Source organism: Heptranchias perlo, chromosome 13, assembly GCF_035084215.1.
Source record: "Heptranchias perlo isolate sHepPer1 chromosome 13, sHepPer1.hap1, whole genome shotgun sequence".
NCBI lineage: Eukaryota > Metazoa > Chordata > Chondrichthyes > Hexanchiformes > Hexanchidae > Heptranchias > Heptranchias perlo.
This window is the reverse complement of record NC_090337.1, coordinates 1957983-1979701: the sequence shown is the minus strand read 5'-3', so window position 1 is coordinate 1979701 and position 21719 is coordinate 1957983. Positions and strand designations below refer to the sequence as shown.

Genomic DNA, 21719 nt, shown 5'->3' with positions numbered 1-21719 from the left:
TGACTCTTAACTCCGTCTGAAGTGGCCTCTCGATTGTATCAAAACCGCTACCAGTGATTCAAGATGGCGGCCCACCACCACCTTCTCAGGGCAACTAGTGATGCCCACATCCCAAGAATAAATTTTTGAGAAATCTACCAGCAATTTCTAGCCTCCCACTAAACTAGGGATTGGTGGGGGCAATGGGGGAGGTGAAGGATAAAAAATATACATTTCTAGAGCTCTGAGTGGCGGATCTCAAGGTGTCAGGCACCACTGATTATCCAGCTACCGAGCAAGTGTTGTGTGTGTTAAGATTACTGAGCTGCCAATTTGTATTTCTTTTTAAAGCTGGCCAGCTTTTAACACAAAGCTTTCTCATTCTGCGTAGTAACTAATAGTTCTCACACTCACAATGTAGCAAGGCTCACAGAAGCTCTTCTTTTCAACAGCGTAAAATGGCTGCCCTCGGAGTTTGTGACCGCATGTCACGCAGGTGAAGCAATCAACATGGAAGACCTGGTCCATGGCTGTGCAGCCAGCTCCCTCACCGACCACACTGTCCCCACAGCGAGTACAACGTCCTGCAACGAGAAGGCCCACAATAAATACCGTGAGGGATGGGGAAAGACGTCATGCTGCCAAATGCGGAGGAAATAAATGGATAATTAGGGGCACCGTATCTGCTGTGTCTAAATCACTGTCTGTCGCGTACAAGGATGAATGACTTGGCTTTAGGTAAGCTCACAAGCCGTCTTTCGGATGAAACGTTAAACCGAGGCCCCATCTGCCCTCTCAGGTGGATGTAAAAGATCCCAGGTCCACTATTCAAAGACGAGCAGGGGAGTTCTACCCAGTGTCCTGGCCAACATCACTAAAACAGATTATCTGATCGTTATCACATTGCTGTTTTGGGATCTTGCTTTGCAAAAACTATCTAATTCCCTTTAAGAGAATGTTTGGACACTGTTTCAATAACAGTTTCTGGCAGAGAATCCCACATTCCAACCTCCTTCTTTGTAAAGAATTATTTTCTAACCTCCCCTTTAATTCTTTTTGTGGTTATCTTAAATTAGTGCCTTTCCATTACCATCAGAAAGAACCCTCCATAATCTTGAAGATCTCTATCAGGTCACTCCTTCAACCCTCTCAACTCTGGTGAAAAAAGCCCAAACGTCTCAGAAATCTCTTCAGGACAGTAATCCCATATCCCATGTAACATCCCAGTGAATCTACACTGCAAATCTTCCACTGCTTTGATATCCTTCTGATAATGGGGGGCCCAAGATGGAACACCCCATCTTTAAACCCCTCCACTTCCTTGCCCCACCCGATCTCTGTGGCATCTTATAGTCCGAATTCCCAGCCCCCCACCCCCCAAACACTCCTCTCACTCCTTTTTCTCCCACCATGCGGGCAGAAACTTCAGTTGCCTGGGTCTGAATCTCTGGAACTCCCTCCCTTAATCTTTCTGCCTCTCCACATCCCTCTCCTCCTTTAAAAACCTTCTCAAAACACATCACTTTGACCAATCTGTTCCTTGCTGGTTCAGTAAGTGCTATCCTTATGCCTCTGTGAACAGAGTCTCCTGGCCGGCCTCCCATCTTCCACCCTTCATAAACTTCAGCTCATCTAAAACTCTGCTGCCCGTATCCTAACTCGCACCAAATCCCGTTCACCCATCACCTCCTGTGCTCGCTGACCTACGTTGGCTCCCGGTCCAGCAACACCTCGATTTTAAAATTCTCATCCTTGTTTTCAAATCCCTCCATGGCCTCGCCCCTCCCTATCTCTGTAACCTCCTCCAGCCTACAACTCTCCGAGATCTCTGCACTTCTCCAATTTTGGCCTCGTGTCCATCCCCGATTTTATCATTGGCGGCCATGCCTCCAGCCACCTAAGCCCTAAGCTCTGGAATTCTCTCCCTAAACCTCTCTGCCTCTCTACCTCTCTCTCCTCCTTTAAGACGCTCCTTAAAACCTTCCTCTTTGACCAAGCTTTTGGTCACCTGTCCTAATATCTCCTTATGTGGCTCAGTGTCAATTTTTGTTGGATAATCGCTCCTGTGAGGCGCCTTGGGACGTTTTGCTACGTTAAAGGCACTATATAAATGCAAACTGTTGTACACAATAGTGCAGCTGTGCCCGAACTAAGGTCTTGGCCAAGTTGAACATTACCTCCTTGCTTTTGTGTTCCATACCTCAGGATTCTGTTTGCATTTCTGACCTGATATACTCTGATTACGACCTTTGATAACCTGTGTATGTTTACACCAGGGTCCCAATACCCATTCCTGTTCATAGTTCACATTTTTCTACACGCAACTGTGTTCCCCACCATCAACATCTGAGGGGTCACCATTGACTAGATGCTTAACTGGAATCACACATCACCACCGTGACTACAAGATAAATCAGTCCTCCTCCATGTTGAGCACCACTTGGAGGAAGCACTGAGGGTAGCAAGGGCACAAAATGTACTCTGGGTGGGGGACTTCAATGTGCATCACCAAGAGTGGCTCGGTAGCACCACTACTGACCGAGCTGGCTGAGTCCTGAAGGACATAGCTGCCAGACTGGGCCTGCGGCAGGTGGTGAGAGAACCAGGATGAGGGAAGAACCGACTTGACCTCATCCTCACCAATCTACCTGTCGCAGATGCACCTGTCCATGACAATATTGGTAGGAGTGACCACCGCACAGTCCTTGTGGAGACAAAGCCCCGTCTTCACACTCAGGACACTGTCTATCGTGTTGTGTGGCACTACCATCATGCTAAATGGGACAGATTCAGAACAGATCTAGCAGCTCAAAACTGGGCATCCATGAGGCGCTGTGGGCCATCAGCAGCAGCAGAATTGCAGGAGCAGCACCAGGCATACCTAAAAATGAGGTGCCAACCTGTGAAGTTACAACACAGGACTACATGCATGCTAAACAGCGGAAGCAACATGCTATAGACAGAGCTAAGCGATTCCACAACCAACGGATCAGATCAAAGCTCTGCAGTCCTGCCACTTCCAGTCGTGAATGGTGGTGGACAATTCAACAACTAACTGGAGGAGGAGGCTCTACAAACATCCCCATCCTCAATGATGGCGGAGTCCAGCATATTAGTGGAAAAGACAAGGCTGAAGCGTTTGCAACCATCTTTAGCCAGAAGTGCCGAGTGGATGATCCATCTCGGCCTCCTCCCGATATCCCCACCATCTCAGAAGCCAGTCTTCAGCCAATTCGATTCACTCCACGTAATATCAAGAAACAGCTGAGTGCAATGGATACAGGAAAGGCTATGGGCCCCGACAACATCCTGGCTGTAGTGTTGAAGTCTTGTGCTCCAGAACTAGCCGCGCCTCTAGCCAAACTGTTCCAGTACAACTACAACACTGGCATCTACCCGACAATGTGGAAAATTGCCCAGGTATGTCCTGTCCACAAAAATCAGGACAAATCCAATCCAGCCAATTACCGCCCCATCGGTCTACTCTCAATCATCAGCAAAGTGATGGAAGGTGTCGTCAACAGTGCTATCAAGCGGCACTTACTCACCAATAACCTGCTCGCTGATGCTCAGTTTGGGTTCCGCCAGGACCACTCAACTCCAGACCTCATTACAGCCTTGGTCCAAACATGGACAAAAGAACTGAATTCCAGAGGTGAGGTGAGAGTGGCTGCCCTTGACATCAAGGCAGCATTTGACCGAGTGTGGCACCAAGGAGCTCCAGTAAAATTGAAGTCAATAGGAATCAGGGGAAAACTCTCCAGTGGCTGGAGTCATACCTAGCACAAAGGAAGATGGCAGTGGTTGTTGGAGGCCAATCATCTCAGACCCAGGACATTGCTGTAGGAGTTCCTCAGGGCAGTGTCCGAGGCCCAACCATCTTCAGCTACTTCAGCAATGACCTTCCCTCCATCATAAGGTCAGAAATGGGGATGTTCACTGATGATTGCACAGTGTTCAGTTCCATTTGTAACTCCTCAAATAATGAAGCACCACCACCTTCTCAAGGGCAATTAGGGATGGGCAATAAATCCTGCCCGCATGCAGCAAGACCTGGACAACATCCAGGCTTGGGCTGATAAGTGGCAAGTAACATTCGCACCAGACAAATGCCAGACAAATGCCAGGCAATGACCATCTCCAACAAGAGAGAGTCTAACCACCTCCCCTTGACAGTCAACGGCATTACCATCGCCGAATCCCCCACCATCAACATCCTGGGGGTCACCACTGACTGATACTTAACTGGACCAACCACATAAATACTGTGGCTACAAGACCAGATCAGAGGCTGGGTATTCTGCGGCGAGTGACTCACCTCCTGACTCCCCAAAGTCTTTCCACCACCTACAAGGCACAAGTCAAGGGTGTGATGGAATACTCTCCACTTGCCTGGTTGAGTGCAGCTCCAACAACACTCAAGAAGCTCAACACCATCCAGGACAAAGCAGCCCACTTGATTGGCACCCCATCCACCACCCTAAACATTCACTCCCTTCACCACCGGCGCACGGTGGCTGCAGTGTGTACCATCCACAGGATGCACTGCAGCAACTCGCCAAGGCTTCTTCGACAGCACCTCCCAAACCCGCGACCTCTAGCACCTAGAAGGACAAGAGCAGCAGGCACATGGGAACAACTCCACCTGCACGTTCCCCTCCAAATCACACACCATCCTGACTTGGAAATATATCGCCGTTCCTTCATCGTCACTGGGTCAAAATCCTGGAACTCCCTTCCTAACAACACTGTGGGAGAACCTTCACCACACGGACTGCAGCGGTTCAAGAAGGCGGCTCACCACCACCTTCTCAAGGGCAATTAGGGATGGGCAATAAATGCTGGCCTTGCCAGCGACACCCACATCCCATGAATGCTTAAAAAAGAGCAGGGCAGAGGCTGGGTGATCTGCGATGAGTGGCTCATCTCTAACCGTTCAAAGCCTCTCCACCATCTACAAGGCTCAAGTCAGGAGAGTGATGGAATATTCACCACTTATCTGGATGGGTGCAGTCGCAACAACACACAAGAAGGTCGACACCGTCTAGGTCAGAGCAGTTTACTTGATTGATGCCCCTGCCACTGAACTCTGTATGCACCCCCTCCACCACCAGCGCACTGTGGCTGCAGTGTGTATGATCTACAGGATGCACTGCAGCAATTCATCAAACTTACTTCCCTCCCCTGAGACCTCTACCTCCAAGTAGGACAAGAGCAGCAATGTCATGGGAACACCATCACTCCAAGTTCCCTTCCAAGTCATACTGCGTTCTGACGTGGAAATATATCGCAGTTCCTACGTCGTCACTGGGTTAAAGTCCTGGAACTCCCGACCTAACAGCACTGTGGGAGAACCTTCACCACACGGACTGCAGCGGTTCAAGAAGACGGCTCACCACCACCTTCTCAAGGGCAATTAGGGATGGGCAATAAATGCCGGCTTTGCCAGCGACATCCATATCCCGAGAACAATTTTGTTTTAAAAGTCTCACAATCTTCATCACAATTTGTCATACCTCCTGATTTGGTGTCAACAGCAAATATCATTACTATTCTCTCAGTTCATAAGACTGGATCATTTATCTGAAGGTACTTTGATTGCCAACACTCTGCTACAACTCACATCCTGCATTGCACTGGTAATAGAAATATAGAAACATAGAAAATAGGAGCAGGAGTAGGAGTAGGTACTTTATCTTGGTACCAGGTGGTGTAATCCTTTCAACTTTGGGTCCTGAATCTTTCATGGCCATCTGTTAAACAACAATAAGCTTTTTTCAACCAAGTGCCCATTGAGCTAATCACAAATATGCCCACTGTTCAGTGCTTTGCATTTATAACAAGCATCTCCCATGACCAATCTCAGAAGACTTGGCAGGCCTTCAAGGCAGAGATAGTTTGGGTACAAACCAAGCATATTCCCATAAGGAGGAATGATGGGGCATCCAGAGCTAGAGCTCCCTGGATGACAAAAGACATAGAGGTTAAAATAAAACAGAAAAAGGAGCTTTATGTCAGGTACAGAATACAGTCGAAAACCAGCAGAATACAGTGAGTGCAGGGGGGAATTGAAAAAAGATATAAGAAGGGCAAAGAGAGAGTATCAGAAAAGATTAGTGGGTAACATAAAAGGGAGCCCAAAAACATTTTATAACCATATAAATAGTAAAAGGGTAGTTAAAGGAATGGTGGAGTCAATTAGGGACAAAAAACAGAAATCTTCTTGTGGAGGCAGAGGGCTCGGCTGTGGCACTGAATGAGGATTTCACATCTGTCTTCACACAAGATGAAATTAATGTCGCAGTCGAGGAGGGGGGAGGGGGAGTAGAGATATTGGATAGGATAAAAATAGATAGAAAGGAGGTGCTGAACAGGTCGGCATCACTCCAAATTACCAGGTGACCCGGTCCGGATGGGATGCATCCGAGGTTGCTGAGGGAAGCAAGGGTGGAGCTAGCAGAAGCTCTGACCACAATCTTTCAATCCTCCTCGGATATTTTTTTTTTATTCGTTCACGGGATGTGGGCGTCGCTGGCGAGGCCAGCATTTATTGCCCATCCCTAATTGCCCTCGAGAAGGTGGTGGTGAGCCGCCTTCTTGAACCGCTGCAGTCCGTGTGGTGACGGTTCTCCCACAGTGCTGTTAGGAAGGGAGTTCCAGGATTTTGACCCAGCGACAATGAAGGAACGGCGATATATTTCCAAGTCGGGATGGTGTGTGACTTGGAGGGGAACGTGCAGGTGGTGTTGTTCCCATGCGCCTGATGGTGGGGATGGTGCCGGAGGACTGGAGGATTGCAAATGTTACACCCCTGTTCAAAAAAGGGGAGAGGGTTAAACCTGGTAACTACAGGCCAGTCCGTCTAATATCAGTGGTGGGAAAACTACCAGAGACCACTGTCAAAGACAAAATTAATTCTCACTTGGAGAAGCATGGATTAATAAGGGACAGCCAGCATGGATTTGTTAAAGGCAAATCGTATCTGACTAACCTGATTGAGTTCTTTGTTGAAGTAACAGAGAGGGTTGATGAGGGTAGTGCAGTAGATGTTGTGTATATGGACTTTCAAAAGGCATTTGATAAAGTTCCACAGAACAGATTTTTTCGGAAATAGAAGCACATGGGATTAAAGGGACGGTGGTAACTTGAGGACATAACTGGCTGAGGGATAGGAGGCAGAGAGTAGTGGTGAACGGATGTTTTTCTGATTGGAGAGAAGTATGCAGTGGGGTCAGTATTAGGACCATTGCTTTTCTTGTTATATATAAATGACATGGACTTGGGTATAGGGGGTACAATTTTGAAGTTTGTGGACGATACAAAACTTGGCAACATAATAAATAGTGAGGAGGATAGTAGCAGGCTTCAGGAGGATATAGGCAGGCTGGTGAAATGGGCAGACACATGGCAGATGCAATTTAATGTGGATAAGTGTAAAGTGATGCACTTTGGGAGGAACAACATGGAGAGGCAGTATAATCTAAATGGTGCTATTTTGAGGGGGTGCAAGAGCAGAGGGACCTGGGGGTCCATATTCACAAATCTTTGAAGGTGGCAGGGCAAGTTGATAAGGCGGTTAAGAAAGTGTATGGGATACTTGGCTTTTTAAATAGGGGCACTGGATACATAAACAAGGAAGTCATGCTAAACCTTTACAAATCACTGGGTAGGCCTCAGCTGGAGTATTGTGTCCAATTCTGGGTGCCACACTTTAGGAAGGATGTCAAGGCCTTGGAGAGGGTGCAGAGGAGATTTACCAGGATGACACCAGGAATGAGGGACTTCAGTTATATGGAGAGATTGGAGAGGCTGGGAATGTTCTCCTCAGAGCAGTGAAGGTTAAGGGGAGTCCTGATAGAGGTATTCAAAATTATTAATAAATGTTTTGATAGAGCAAGTAGGGGGAAACTGTTTCCTCTGGCAAGTGGGTCGGAAAAAACAGAGGTCATAGATTTAAAATAATTGGCAAAAGATCTAGAGGGGAAATGAGGAGAACTTTATTCACACAGAGGGTTGTTAAGATCTGGAATGCACTACCTGAAAGGGTGGTGGAAGCAGAATGCATAGGAACTTTAAAAAGGCAATTGGACATGTACTTGAAGAGAATTAATTTGCAGGGTTATGGGGAAAGCGCAGGATTGTGGGACAAATCGGATAGCTCTTTCAAAGAGTTGGTACAGGCATGATGGGCCGAATGGCCGCCTCCTGTGCTGTAAGATTCTATGATTCTAAAACTTCTGATGAAGATCTGCTGGGAAACTGATGAAATGATTTTACAGTCCCCAGTCTCCGAGAGGCACTGCCCGCATTCCCAATCTCACGTCTTTTGCAGAAATTTCAGAACTACTTTCATATTATTAAGTTAAAGGTGATCGATCCCTTGTTACTGATATTGAATCTGTACCACAAGGGAGGAAGACTGCTTAATCTACCTCGAAAGTAATCAGCTTCAGTCTGATGTCTCAATTTGTGGACGCTTGTTTGCATTAATGTGCTCTGAAATAATTGGCAGTCTTGCTCCAAGTTTTTTTTTGAATGCCAAATAAAAGTATGATTCCAACCGTTGGTTAATTCAGCAACAAGATTAAACCCTCCTGAATATTCCTGTGCTGGTGATTTTCAAGAGCAATTCACACCTTCAACATGGCAAAACATCCCAAGGTTCTCTACAAAGAGGGATTAGTGCCAACCGGAGTGGAAAGAGGCTGTTTCTGAGGAGGTTCTTGAAAGTGGACAGGGAGACAACAAAGAGGGTTTTAGTGAGGGAGTTCCAGAATGCTGGAAGTGATCCCTAAGGACCCTCTGATTGAGGGTAGGGTGGAAAGGAAGGGTGTACAGAGAGGGTCGGAGTCGTTAGAGAGGAGAGTGTACGCTGGGACAGAGGGTCGCACAAGGCTTCATTCACTCCCTCAAAACACAGCCTCAGCACTTGCCTCAAACCCCCTGTGCAGAATCCAACATTATTAAAAAGGATACAGTGAAGCAACAGTGAAACCCTTTATTAATCTTGTGTTGGTGCAGATGAGAGAGGGACTCAGACTGGCAGAATCCTCAAAGCTGCTTGCCTGGACACACTTCTGGCTGAAATTGAGGAGCTAAGGAGGAGAAGGGTGTTTTTTTGGGTACATAGGAACAGGAGGAGACCATTCAGCCCCTTGAGCCTGTTCCATCATTCGATTAGATCATGGCTGATCTGTACCTCAACTCCATTTTCCCGCCTTTGCTCCATATCCCTCGACACCCAACAAAAATTTATCTATTTCGGTCTTGAACATTTCAATTGACCCCCAGCATCCACAGCCTTTTTGGGGGAAGAGAGTTCCAGATTTCCACTCCCCTTTGTGTGAAGAAATGTTTCCTGATTTCACCCCTGAACGGCCTGGCTCTAATTTTAAGATTATTCCCCCTTGATCTGGACTCTCCCACCAGAGGAAATAGTTTCTCTGTATCTACCCTATCAAATCTCTTTATCATTTTGAACACCTCGATTAGATCACCCCTCAACCTTCTAAATACAAGGGAATACAAGCCGAGTCTATGCAACCTGTCCTCATAATTTTACCCTTTTAGCCCCGGTATCATTCTGGTGAATCTGCGCTGCGCCCCCTCCAAGGCCAATATATCCTTCCTGAGGTGCGGTGCCCAGAACTGAAGGCAGTCTCCAGATGGGGTCTGGCCAGAGCTCTGTACACCTGAAGCATAACTTCCTCACTTTTGTATTCCAGCCCTCTCTTGTATGGGAGGGTAAACAATTATTTACTCTGCCCTTCATGATCTGGAATGCGCTGCCTGAAAGGGCGGTGGAAGCAGATTCAATAGCAACTTTCAAAAGGGAATTGGATAAATACTTAAAAAAAGAAAAAATTACGGGGAAAGAGCAGGGGAGTGGGACTAATTGGATAGCTCTTTCAAAGAGCTGACACAGACACGATGGGCCGAATGGCCTCCTCCTGTGCTGTATGATTCTATGATTCAAAAACGGAGTGAAGCCAGAAGATTTCAGCAGCCTGGCAATGATGCTGTTCTCCAGCAATATAAATAGACAAACAGTTAAATCTCCTCTCCCTGGAATCACAGGAGCCCTGCCAAACCTGGGAGATATCCTAATACCCTCGAAAAAACATTCACCACACTGAAACTGTAGCATCGGGAACAATATGAGCTAAACAATGGATTGCAGCTGACAGCAACACCCCCAGCGTACAGGCAGATTGCTGCGATCTGTGGAGACACAATTAACTCAATGCCATTAGCTGGGCCGAGCAGCACTGTGAGAGGAAAATGCTAATTTTTTCCCAACAGAACAAACTGTACAATATAAACAGGAGGATGTTCTAAAGGGGGAGCTGCCACTCGCATCGTGATCCATCACACATCGCTAAGACTATGGGGTCGATTTTCAACTTGTGGCCCGGGTATAAAATCAATGTTGCAGATCGCGGGCTGGTTACAGAAAGCACCAGATTCTTTTCTCTATCGATCTCAATCAGGCGGCTGATTTTACACTCGTCGTAAGTTGTAAATCGACCCCCGTAACCAACTCACAATATGAGGCACAGTGCTGGCTACCAATCAATGGGGCTCACAAGCATCTTATCACGGGACTGGGTGAGACAAAGCCTTCAGCTTTAGGACTTGTGTTTGGTTCTAGCCCCTGGCTGAAGGGGAAAAGTCTCCCCTTCCTGCTGGCGTAACGTGAAGCTGCTTTGATAATCTTTTTATTCGGATTTCAGGAGCCTGTGTCTGTTGTTAAAACTCATTTTCTGCTTTTCATTGTCTTGTGGAATCGCTGTGTGCGGTAATACTGGATAAAACAAATCTGTCACTGGCCTCCCGGGATCCAAATCAGAAGATTGTAAAAGCAACTTGGGTACTAAATGGGAAATGTTAAGTGATCGAAGCCTGATGTGGGAATGGACAGCCTCCAGTAATTGGCGTTTTATAGAGTATAAGACTAAGGAAGTAAATTTGCACAAAACACTGTTTAGGACCGCAGTTAGAGAGTGTGTGCAGTTTTGGGTGTCCGATTATACAAAGGACATTAAAGCCATAGAGAGTGTACAGCGTAGGTTCACCAGGCTGATCACAGCATCACAGTATCAGAGTATCATGGCAGGTACAGCACAGTAGGAGGCCATTTGGCCCATCGTGCCTGTGTCGGCTCTTTGAAAGAGCTATCCAATAAGTCAGTGATGCCAGGAATGGGAAACTATATTTAAAGGGGGAGACTTGAGATACTGGGACTATTTCCATTGGAGCAGAGAAGCCGAAGAGGAGATTTAATAGAGGTTTATCAAATTATGAAGTGTTTTGAGAAGGTGAATAGAGGGCAAGGGGTCATCAGTTTTAAATTGTCACGAAGATAGTGAGAAGAGTGGTTCGGAGAAATTTCTCCACACAAAGGGTTGTTGTCCATTCATTATTTGGGTTTGGATCAGTTATTCCTTCTTTCATTTTCTTTACCAAAGTAATCGTCTGATGGGGGGTTTTCCATGTCGAACAGCATCCTTTTTGTCAGACGTTCAAGCTCATCCTCGGGTCTCGCAGCTGTGGCACTCGATGCCGGAACCGGAGTAGGAACCGGAGCCGGAGCCGGAGCAAGAGCAGGAACCGGAGCAAGAGCCGGAACCGGAGCAGGAGCTGGAACCAGAGCAGGAGCTGGAGGCTGGTAGATATTCTGAAAGAGAAAGTTTTTATGATTGTGAATTCAGCTTCCAATGCAATGCCTAAAACAAAAATCACATTATTACATTCTCCTCTGAGATAACTCTCCAGGGATCCCTGGTATTGAACTGGAGAATGGAACTGGATGATGTGGGGTTTGGCGGAGACACTGGATTGATTCTGAGCCCAGCTAAGGCCTGATGGGATGAAAATGTGCTCCCACTGCTGGCTTAGGGAATCCATGTGAAATCGATGGGGGAAAGCAAGAGTTCATTAACCAGTGGGTGTGAGTCCAGAGCCCAAAATTACCCATAAATTGACACCATGTTTGGTGAGCTGGAGCTGGAGAGGGAGACAGGATGAATGGTGTGGGGGGAAATGCAGCACAGGGCATCATAGATCATCACAGTTCACTGCTCCCCTTCACACAACAACAGTACATCCACAGTCTCAGCTGACGCCCAGTGGGCAGCAATTCTTGCCTCTGAGTCAGGAGGTTGTGGGTTTGAGCCACTTGAGCACAAAATCCAGGCTGACACTCCCAGTGCAGTACTGAGGGAGTGCTGCACTGTCGGAGGGTCAGTACTGAGGGAGCGCTGCACTGTTGGAGGGTCATTACTGAGGGAGTGCTGCACTGTCGGAGGGTCAGTACTGAGGGAGTGCTACACTGTCTGAGGGTCATTACTGAGGGAGTGCTGCACTGTCGGAGGGTCATTACTGAGGGAGTGCTGCACTGTCGGAGGGTCAGTACTGAGGGAGTGCTGCACTGTCGGAGGGTCATTACTGAGGGAGTGCTGCACTGTCGGAGGGTCAGTACTGAGGGAGTGCTGCACTGTCGGAGGGTCAGTACTGAGGGAGCGCTGCACTGTCGGAGGGTCAGTACTGAGGGAGCGCTACACTGTCGGAGGGTCAGTACTGAGGGAGCGCTGCACTGTCGGAGGGTCATTACTGAGGGAGTGCTACACTGTCGGAGGGTCAGTACTGAGGGAGTGCTGCACTGTGGGAGGGTCAGTACTGAGGGAGTGCTGCACTGTCGGAGGGTCAGTACTGAGGGAGTGCTACACTGTCGGAGGGTCAGTACTGAGGGAGTGCTGCACTGTCAGAGGGTCAGTACTGAGGGAGTGCTGCACTGTCGGAGGGTCAGTACTGAGGGAGTGCTGCACTGTCAGAGGGTCAGGACTGAGGGAGCGCTACACTGTCGGAGGGTCAGTACTGAGGGAGTGCTGCACTGTCAGAGAGTCAGTACTGAGGGAGTGCTGCACTGTCGGAGGGTCAGTATTGAGTGAGTGCTACATTGTCGGAGGTAATGTCTTTCAGATGAGATTTTAAACCGAGGCCCTGTCTGCCCTCTCAGGTGGATGTAAAAGATCCCATGGCACTATTTTGAAGAAGAGCAGGGGAGTTCTCCCCAGTGTCCTTTGGCAATATTTATCCTTCAACCAACACCAATAAAAAAAGATTATCTGGTTACTATCTCATTGCTGTTTGTGGGATCTTGCTGTGCACAAATTAGCTGCTGCGTTTCCTACATTACAACAGTGACCACACTTCAAAAGTATTTCATTGGTTGTAAAGCGCTTTGGGTTGTCCTGAGGTGGTGAAAGGCCCTGTAAAAATGCACTTTCTTTCTTTGACATCGACTACGGGAAGGTTAAGAAAGCAGAGAGGTGATGTTGAACTTGAGCGTGACCTGGTTTGGAGTAATCTGTTGTTGGAAGGATACAGAAGCCGTGGAAACAGTGCAGTGTAGATTGAATCGGGCAATACACGGGATGAGGGGACTTTGGAAAATCTGGCTTTTTTTTTACTAGAGTGGAGAGGGTTAAGGGGTGACCGCACAGAGGACATCAAGATTATGAAGGTGATTGTGATAAAGCTAAGCAGCGATAGATTGGACTGCTGGATGGAATCAGAAGGACAAATGTAAGATAATCACATAAGGAATAAAGGGGAGGTGAGAAAAAATTCCACATTCAACACAATTGCCCAGATTAATTTTGCCCAGTGCCTAAATAATTCTTCAAACTGCACTGAGGACATTGTGTAATCTCCTGTTATCTGAACTTCATTCACCTTTCCTGATACCTGGAATCATCTTTGTTGCCCCCTCTCTCCCCTTTCAGGGGCAGGAATCTCCATCCCGTGAGGAGGGGTCCAAAACGTCACACGTGCTCCAGGTGGGGGTCTGAACAAAACCGCACAGTCCAACTTCTTCACATCTGCACTCAGCCCCTCTGCTCATGGAATGCAGGGTCTTTGGACTGCTGTTTAACTGCAGTTATGACCTGCACTGGAGGTTTCTCAGATTTATGTGCTACAACCCCCTGGATCTCGCGCCTGTTCGGCAGCTGCAGGACTTGCTCAGTTCAACACAAATAATGAATCATCTGTGCGACAGGCTCGGTGAGTGTTCGAATGTGGAGTGAGCAGGGAGAGGTGATCAATGTCGGGTTTGTGAGCCAGGACCAGCACAAGCACGCGACTGCATGGACTGTGCCCCCAGGGAAACGGTGCATGAATTCGAGTCATCGCAATCACTCCGAGTCTGCAGTGTGTGCTCAGGAGACGCTACTCAGTCCACTCCCTTTGGTCATTGGTTCTGCCAGCAATCCTTTACAGCCCCAATTCTTGGCCCTGTCTCCATGTCCCTTAATCCCCAGTCTGCCTAAGGCTGTATCTCTCTCCATTTTAATGATCCTGGGGCCATGTATTCCACCTTTTCACAATCCCCCGTCTGAAGAGGTTCCAACCGTCCAAGCACAAATTCCAACATTTGGTCCCCTCTACACTGTCCCATCAAACACTCCCAGGGCAGGTACAGAGTAAGTCTCTCTTTATTCTCTCCTAACAACGTGTTGTTGAAGTGTGGCCCACAATACACCAATATGACATTTTTCCATCACTCACAGCAGTCCTCCTGTGACCTCTCAGAGTGAGATCAGCAATTTAGAGCCAATTATTGCCGAATTAGGGGCGTTTTGTGCTGTGGGTTTTGACTTCCACTGGGAACTATAATCATAAAAAAAACAAGAATGTGCACTATTTAATTTGCTCCTCGGTGGAGTTTGCTGCTTATCCCCCTCCCTCCCCAGGAGTATCTGACAGCCTCCCACCACCCCCCCCATTCTGAGGCTGAGTACACAGCATTATAAAATACCAAGGTCCCAGTTGGACTGTGTCCCTATTGGAAAGCTCCCAAATGCACTGTAATCAGGACGGGTAATCAGAGAGGAGGGCATCCTGCTGCTGTTAGTTGGATATGGTCCCAGGCTCACAGCAGACATGTCATCCAATGACGCCTTAAACGAGGTTATTAAAGACTGACGACTCAATGACCCCGCTATGTTAATGCAGCCGAGTGTTAGAAGCCAGGTTTATTGTTACAGAGCAGGTTAGAGAGGCTCTCCCAATGATTAGGAGAGGAGATCCTCGGAATACCTGAACTGTACAGACTGGGACAGGGCTCGGTTTGGTCATTGGTATGAGCTGGGTTCATAGAATCGTATACCGTACAGCACAGAAGGAGGCCATTTGGCCCATCGTGCCTGTGCCAGCTCTTTGAAAGAGCTATCCAATTAGTCCCACTCTCCTGCTCTTTCCCCATAGTCCTGCAAAGCTTTCCCCTTTTCAAATACTTAGCCAACTCCCTTTTGAAAGTTATTATTGAATCTGCTTCCACCGCCCTTTCAGGCAGCGCATTCCAGATCATAACAACTCGCTGCGTAAAAAAAATTCTCATCTCCCCTCTGGATTTTTTGCTAATTATCTTAAATCTGTGTCCTCTGGTTATCGATCCTTCTGCCACTGGAAACAGTTTCTCCTTATTTACTCTATCAAAACCCCATATAATTTTGAACGCCTCTATTAAATCTCCCCTTAACCTTCTCTGCTCTAAGGGAAACAATCCCAGCTTCTCCAGTCTCTCCCCATAACTGAAGTCCCTCATCCCTGGAACCATTCTAGTAAATCTCCTCTGCACCCTCTCTAAGGCCTTGACGTCCTTCCTAAAGTGCGGTGCCCAGAATTGGACACAATACTCCGGCCGGGGCCTGACCAGGTTAGGTTCACCCTGAATGTGTAGAGGAGCTGCATTGCCTTCTCGTTCGTGTTGAAAGAAACAGTCGAAATTCCTCACTCCCCTCTCCCACTGCAAGTGGGGTCACCATGTTATTAAGAGCCTCTCTCACATTAGTGTTTGCGGGATCTTGCTGTGTGCAAACTGGTTGCTGCGTTTCCTACATTACAAGAGTGACTATGCTTCAAAAGTATTTCATTGGCTGGGACGTCCTCCAGTCATTTTCCTCCAACTAAATATTGGGAAGACTGAAGCCATTGTCTTCAGTCCCCACCACAAACTGCGTTCCCCGGCCACCGACTCCATCCCTCTCCCCATCCACCGACTCCATCCCTCTCCCCGGCCACCGACTCCATCCCTCTCCCCGGCCACCGACTCCATCCCTCTCCCCGGCCACCGACTCCATCCCTCTCCCCGGCCACCCACTCCATCCCTCTCCCTGGACACCGACTCCATCCCTCTCCCCATCCACCGACTCCATCCCTCTCCCCGGCCACCGACTCCATCCCTCTCCCCATCCACCGACTCCATCCCTCTCCCCATCCACCGACTCCATCCCTCTCCCCGGCCACCGACTCCATCCCTCTCCCCATCCACCGACTCCATCCCTCTCCCCATCCACCGACTCCATCCCTCTCCCCGAACACCGACTCCATCCCTCTCCCCAAACACCGACTCCATCCCTCTCCCCAAACACCGACTCCATCCCTCTCCCCAGCCACCGATTCCATCCCTCTCCCCAGCCACCGACTCCATCCCTCTCCTCGTCCACTGACTCCATCCCTCTCCCCGGCCACCGACTCCATCCCTCTCCTCGTCCACCGACTCCATCCCTCTCCCCGGCCACCGACTCCATCCCTCTCCTCGTCCACCGACTCCATCCCTCTCCCCGGCCACCGACTCCATCCCTCTCCTCGTCCACCGACTCCATCCCTCTCCCCGGCCACCGACTCCACCCCTCTCCCCGGCCACCGACTCCATCCCTCTCCCCGGCCACCGACTCCATCCCTCTCCCCGTCCACCGACTCCATCCCTCTCCCCAAACACCGACTCCATCCCTCTCCCCGGCCACCGACTCCATCCCTCTCCCCAAACACCGACTCCATCCCTCTCCCCGGCCACCGACTCCATCCCTCTCCCCATCCACCGACTCCATCCCTCTCCCCATCCACCGACTCCATCCCTCTCCCCATCCACCGACTCCATCCCTCTCCCTGGACACCGACTCCATCCCTCTCCCCGGCCACCGACTCCATCCCTCTCCCCGGCCACCGACTCCATCCCTCTCCCCATCCACCGACCCCATCCCTCTCCCCGGCCACCGACTCCATCCCTCTCCCCGGCCACCGACTCCATCCCTCTCCCCGGCCACCGACTCCATCCCTCTCCCCGTCCACCGACTCCATCCCTCTCCCCATCCACCGACTCCATCCCTCTCCCCAAACACCGACTCCATCCCCCTCCCCATCCACCGACTCCATCCCTCTCCCCGGCCACCGACTCCATCCCTCTCCCCATCCACCGACCCCATCCCTCTCCCCATCCACCGACTCCATCCCTCTCCCCGGCCACTGTCTGACGCTGAACCAGGCCGTTGACAACCTTGGCCTCCTATTTGACCCTGAGATGAGTTTCTGACCACATATCCTCTCCATCACCAAGACCGTCTACTTCCACCTCCGTAACATCACCCGTCTCCGCCCCTGCCTCAGCTCATCTGCTGCTGAAACCCTCATCCGTGCCTTTATTACTTCCAGACTCAGTTATTCCAATGATCTCCTGGCCGGCCTCCCATCTTCCACCCTCCATGAACTTTAGCTCATCCAAAACTGCTGCCCGTAGCGTAACTCGCACCGAGTCCCGTTCATGTATCATCGCTGTGCTCGCTGACCTACATTGGCTCCCAGTCCGGGAAGGCCTCGATTTTAAAATTCTCATCCTCTTGTTTAAAACCCTCCACGGCCTCGCCCCTCCCTATCTCCAGCCGCCTCCAGCCCTACAACCTTTGGAGTCTCTGTTTCTCCAACTTTGCACATTCCCTTTCCCTTCGCCCCACCATTGGCGGCCGTGCCTTCAGCTATTCAAACCCTACGCTCTGGAATTCCCTCCCTAAACCCCTCGGCCTCTCTACCTCTCCCTCCTCCTTTAAGACCCTCTTTAAACCTACCTCTTTGACCAGGCTTTTGGTCACCTGTCCCAATATCCCCTGCTTTGGCTCATTCTCCCTTTGAGTCTGATTACGCCTCTGTGAAGCACCTTGAGATGTCAATCTATGTTAACGCCGCTGTATAGATGCAGAATTTGGGGGGGGGTGGGGTGGAGAAAAGGGGAAGAAAACCAAAGTTGGGGCAGGATCGAGGCTATAGTCAAGGTGGGCCCAAACTCAGTGTGATATGCGATGTCAGAGTTACTGAGCTGATTGGGTTAACAGTGAATCTATTTAAAACACAAACTTTTGAAATGAAAACCATCTGAGACAAAGTTTGCAATTCAATGGCCAAAGCTGTAAATATTTTCCCAGCAGAGACCCTGAAATATCTCGGACTTGGATTGTTCCTGGCCCAAAGCCCACCCAGAAAACTCCCTAAAGACAGCAGCCCTGTAAAAGGTGTTGTTATATTTCACTGAAAGAAACATAAATTTAACAACTCCGCCTGTGTCATTTACAGTTCCTTTAAAAACAGTCTTTAAAAATAAGTCGTGAATTGATTCCCTCGGCAAGTGGGGGCTCCCCTGCCCCAGGCTGGACTGGGTTTCAGATCAGAGAGTCAGCGCATGATGCATGGGACACGCTGCATGGGACGGGGGACGCGCTGCACCGGACGGGGGACACGCTGCATGGGACACGCTGCATGGGACGGGGGACGCGCTGCACCGGACGGGGGACACGCTGCATGGGACACGCTGCATGGGACGGGGGACGCGCTGCACCGGACGGGGGACGCGCTGCATGGGATGGGGACACGCTGCATGGGACGGGGGACACGCTGCACCGGACGGGGGACACGCTGCATGGGATGGGGGACACGCTGCATGGGACACGCTGCATGGGATGGGGGACACGCTGCATGGGACACGCTGCATGGGATGGGGGACTCGGTGCATGGAACAGGCTGCATGAGACACACTGCCTGGGACAAGCTGCATTGGACAGGTGGACACAATGCATAGGACACGCTGCATGGGACACGGTGCATGAGACACGCTGCATGGGACACGCTGCATGGGGCACGCTGCATGGGACACGCTGCATGGGGCACGCTGCATGGGACACGGTGCATGGGGCACGCTGCATGGGACACGCTGCATGGGGCACGCTGCATGGGACACGGTGCATGGGACACGGTGCATGGGGCACGCTGCATGGGACACGCTGCATGGGGCACGCTGCATGGGACACGGTGCATGGGACACGGTGCATGGGACACGCTGCATGGGGCACGCTGCACACGACTCCTGATACAAAAAGAAAGAACTTGCATTTCTATCGCGCTTTTCACGACCTCAGGACGTCCCAAAGTGCTTCACAGCCAATGAAGTGCCTTTGAAGTGTAGTCACTGTTGTAATGTAGGAAACTCGGCAGCCAATTTGCGCACAGCAAGATCCCACAAACATCAATGAGATAATGAACAGATCGTCTGTTTTTAGTGATGTCGGTTGAGGGATAAATATTGGCCCCAGGACACTGAGGAGAACTCCCCTGCTCTTTTTCGAAATAGAGGCCGTGGGTTGTTTTACATCCATCTGAGAGGGCAGACGGGGCCTCGGTTTAACATCTCATCAGAAAGTTGCCACCTCCGACAGATGCAGTGCTCCCTCAGTACTGCCCCTCCGACAGACCCTCCGACAGTGCAGCGCTCCCTCAGTACTGACCCTCCGACAGTGCAGCGCTCCCTCAGTACTGCCCCTCCGACAGTGCAGCACTCCCCTAGCGCTGGCCAGGGGTGTGAGGAGGGTGTTGGGGTTTAAACGGGCTGGGACTGGGCTCTCCGCTCCTGAGCTGTTAGCTTTACTCCTTCTAGAATTTCGACAAGAACATTGGGGGGTAAAATAACCTGTCATCACTTGCAAAGTATATGAAAAGGAAAAGTAAGGTATTAACTGTCAAACATCGAGCTCCATCACTGCAAACTCCCAAGAGACTTGTCAGCAGAAACATTTGTTTATAAAGGCAGTTTTAACTCCTCTCTGCTTAATTGAATCCATGAGCACATTTTGTTAGTTTCTCATCAATTGTCATGGATTTCCACTTTTCCTTTTCACTTTGACTTTCTGCACATTTCCCAATACTCTACTTTCCTGAAGATGTTGGGGGTAATTTTGACTTTGACTTTCGGTATCAGCCAGGCTCAGCGGGCAGCACTCTCACCTCCAAGTCAGAAGGTTGTGGATTTGAGCCCCACTCCAGAGACTTGAGCTCATAATCGAGGCCGACACTAGGGGAGTAGGGAAAAACCGGGGAACTACAGGCCAGTGAGCCTAACATCAGTGGTAGGAAAATTATTGGAAAAAATTCTGAAGGACAAAATTAGTCTCCACTTGGAGAAGCAAGGATTAATCAGGGATAGTCAACATGGCTTTGTCAAGGGAAGATCATGTCTGACTAATTTGATTGAATTTTTTGAGGGGGTGACTAGGCGTGTGGATGAGGGTAACGCAGTGGATGTGGTATACATGGATTTCAGTAAGGCCTTCGATAAAGTCCCCCACAGGAGACTGGTCAAGAAGGTACGAGCCCATGGAATCCAGGGTGCCTTGGCACTTTGGATACAAAACTGGCTTAGTGGCAGAAGGCAGAGGGTGATGGTCGAAGGTTGTTTTTGTGACTGGAAGCCTGTGGCCAGTGGGGTACCACAGGGATCGGTGCTGGGTCCCTTGCTGTTTGTGGTCTACATTAATGACTTGGATATGAATGTAAAAGGTATGATCAGTAAGTTCGCTGATGATACAAAAATTGGTAGGGTGGTAAATAGCGAGGAGGATAGCCTCAGTCTGCAGGACGATATAGATGGGTTGGTCAGATGGGCGGAACAGTGGCAAATGGAATTTAACCCGGAAAAGTGCGAGGTGATGCACTTTGGAGGGACTAACAAGGCAAGGGAATACACAATGAATGGGAGGACCCTAGGCAAGACAGAGGGTCAGAGGGATCTTGGTGTGCAAGTTCACAGATCCCTGAAGGCGGCGGAACAGGTAGATAAGGTGGTAAAGAAGGCATATGGGATACTTGCCTTTATTAGCCGAGGCATAGAATATAAGAGCAAGGAGATTATGATGGAGCTGTATAAAACACTGGTTAGGCCACAGCTGGAGTACTGTGTGCAGTTCTGGTCGCCACACTACAGGAAGGATGTGATCGCTTTGGAGAGGGTGCAGAGGAGATTCACCAGGATGTTACCGGGGCTGGAGCACTTCAGCTATGAAGAGAGACTGGGAAGATTGGGTTTGTTTTCCTTGGAGCAGAGGAGGCTGAGGGGGGACATGATTGAGGTGTACAAAATTATGAGGGGCACAGATAGGATGGATACTGAGGAGCTTTTTCCCTTCGTTGAGGGTACTATAACAAGGGGACATAGATTCAAGGTAAAAGGCGGGAGGTTTAGAGGGGATTTGAGAAAGAACTTTTTCACCCAGAGGGTGGTTGGAGTCTGGAACTCACTGCCTGAAAGGGTTGTGGAGGCAGGAGCCCTCACAACATTCAAGAAGCATTTGGATGAGCACTTGAAATGCCACAGCATACAAGGCTACGGACCAAATGCTGGAATATGGGATTAGAGTAGACAGGGCTTGATGGCCGGCGCGGACACGATGGGCCGAAGGGCCTCTATCCGTGCTGTATAACTCTATGACTCTATGACTCCAGTCAGTGCCAGTACTGAGGGAGCGCCGCACTGTCGGAGGGTCAGTACTGAGGGAGTGCTGCACTGTCGGAGGGTCAATACTGAGGGAGCGCCGCACTGTCGGAGGGTCAGTACTGAGGGAGTGCTGCACTGTCGGAGG

At 49.7% G+C, this 21719-nt stretch overlaps 1 protein-coding gene across 17 annotated transcripts in view; it reads right to left on the bottom strand.

Moving 5' to 3' along the window:
• Window positions 1–21719, bottom strand: part of lpp (LIM domain containing preferred translocation partner in lipoma) — a 507683-nt gene that overhangs the window by 72007 nt on the left and 413957 nt on the right. For all 17 annotated transcript variants that reach the window (XR_010965395.1, XR_010965397.1, XR_010965396.1 and 14 more), the window contains 2 exons: window positions 11443–11656; window positions 394–563 (listed from right to left, as the gene is read on the bottom strand). Coding sequence is in view for 12 of the 17 variants with exons in the window: in XM_067994826.1 (XP_067850927.1) it covers window positions 394–563; window positions 11443–11656 (384 nt within the window). In the remaining 5 variants the exon portion in view is untranslated. The remainder of the gene's footprint in view (window positions 1–393; window positions 564–11442; window positions 11657–21719) is intronic.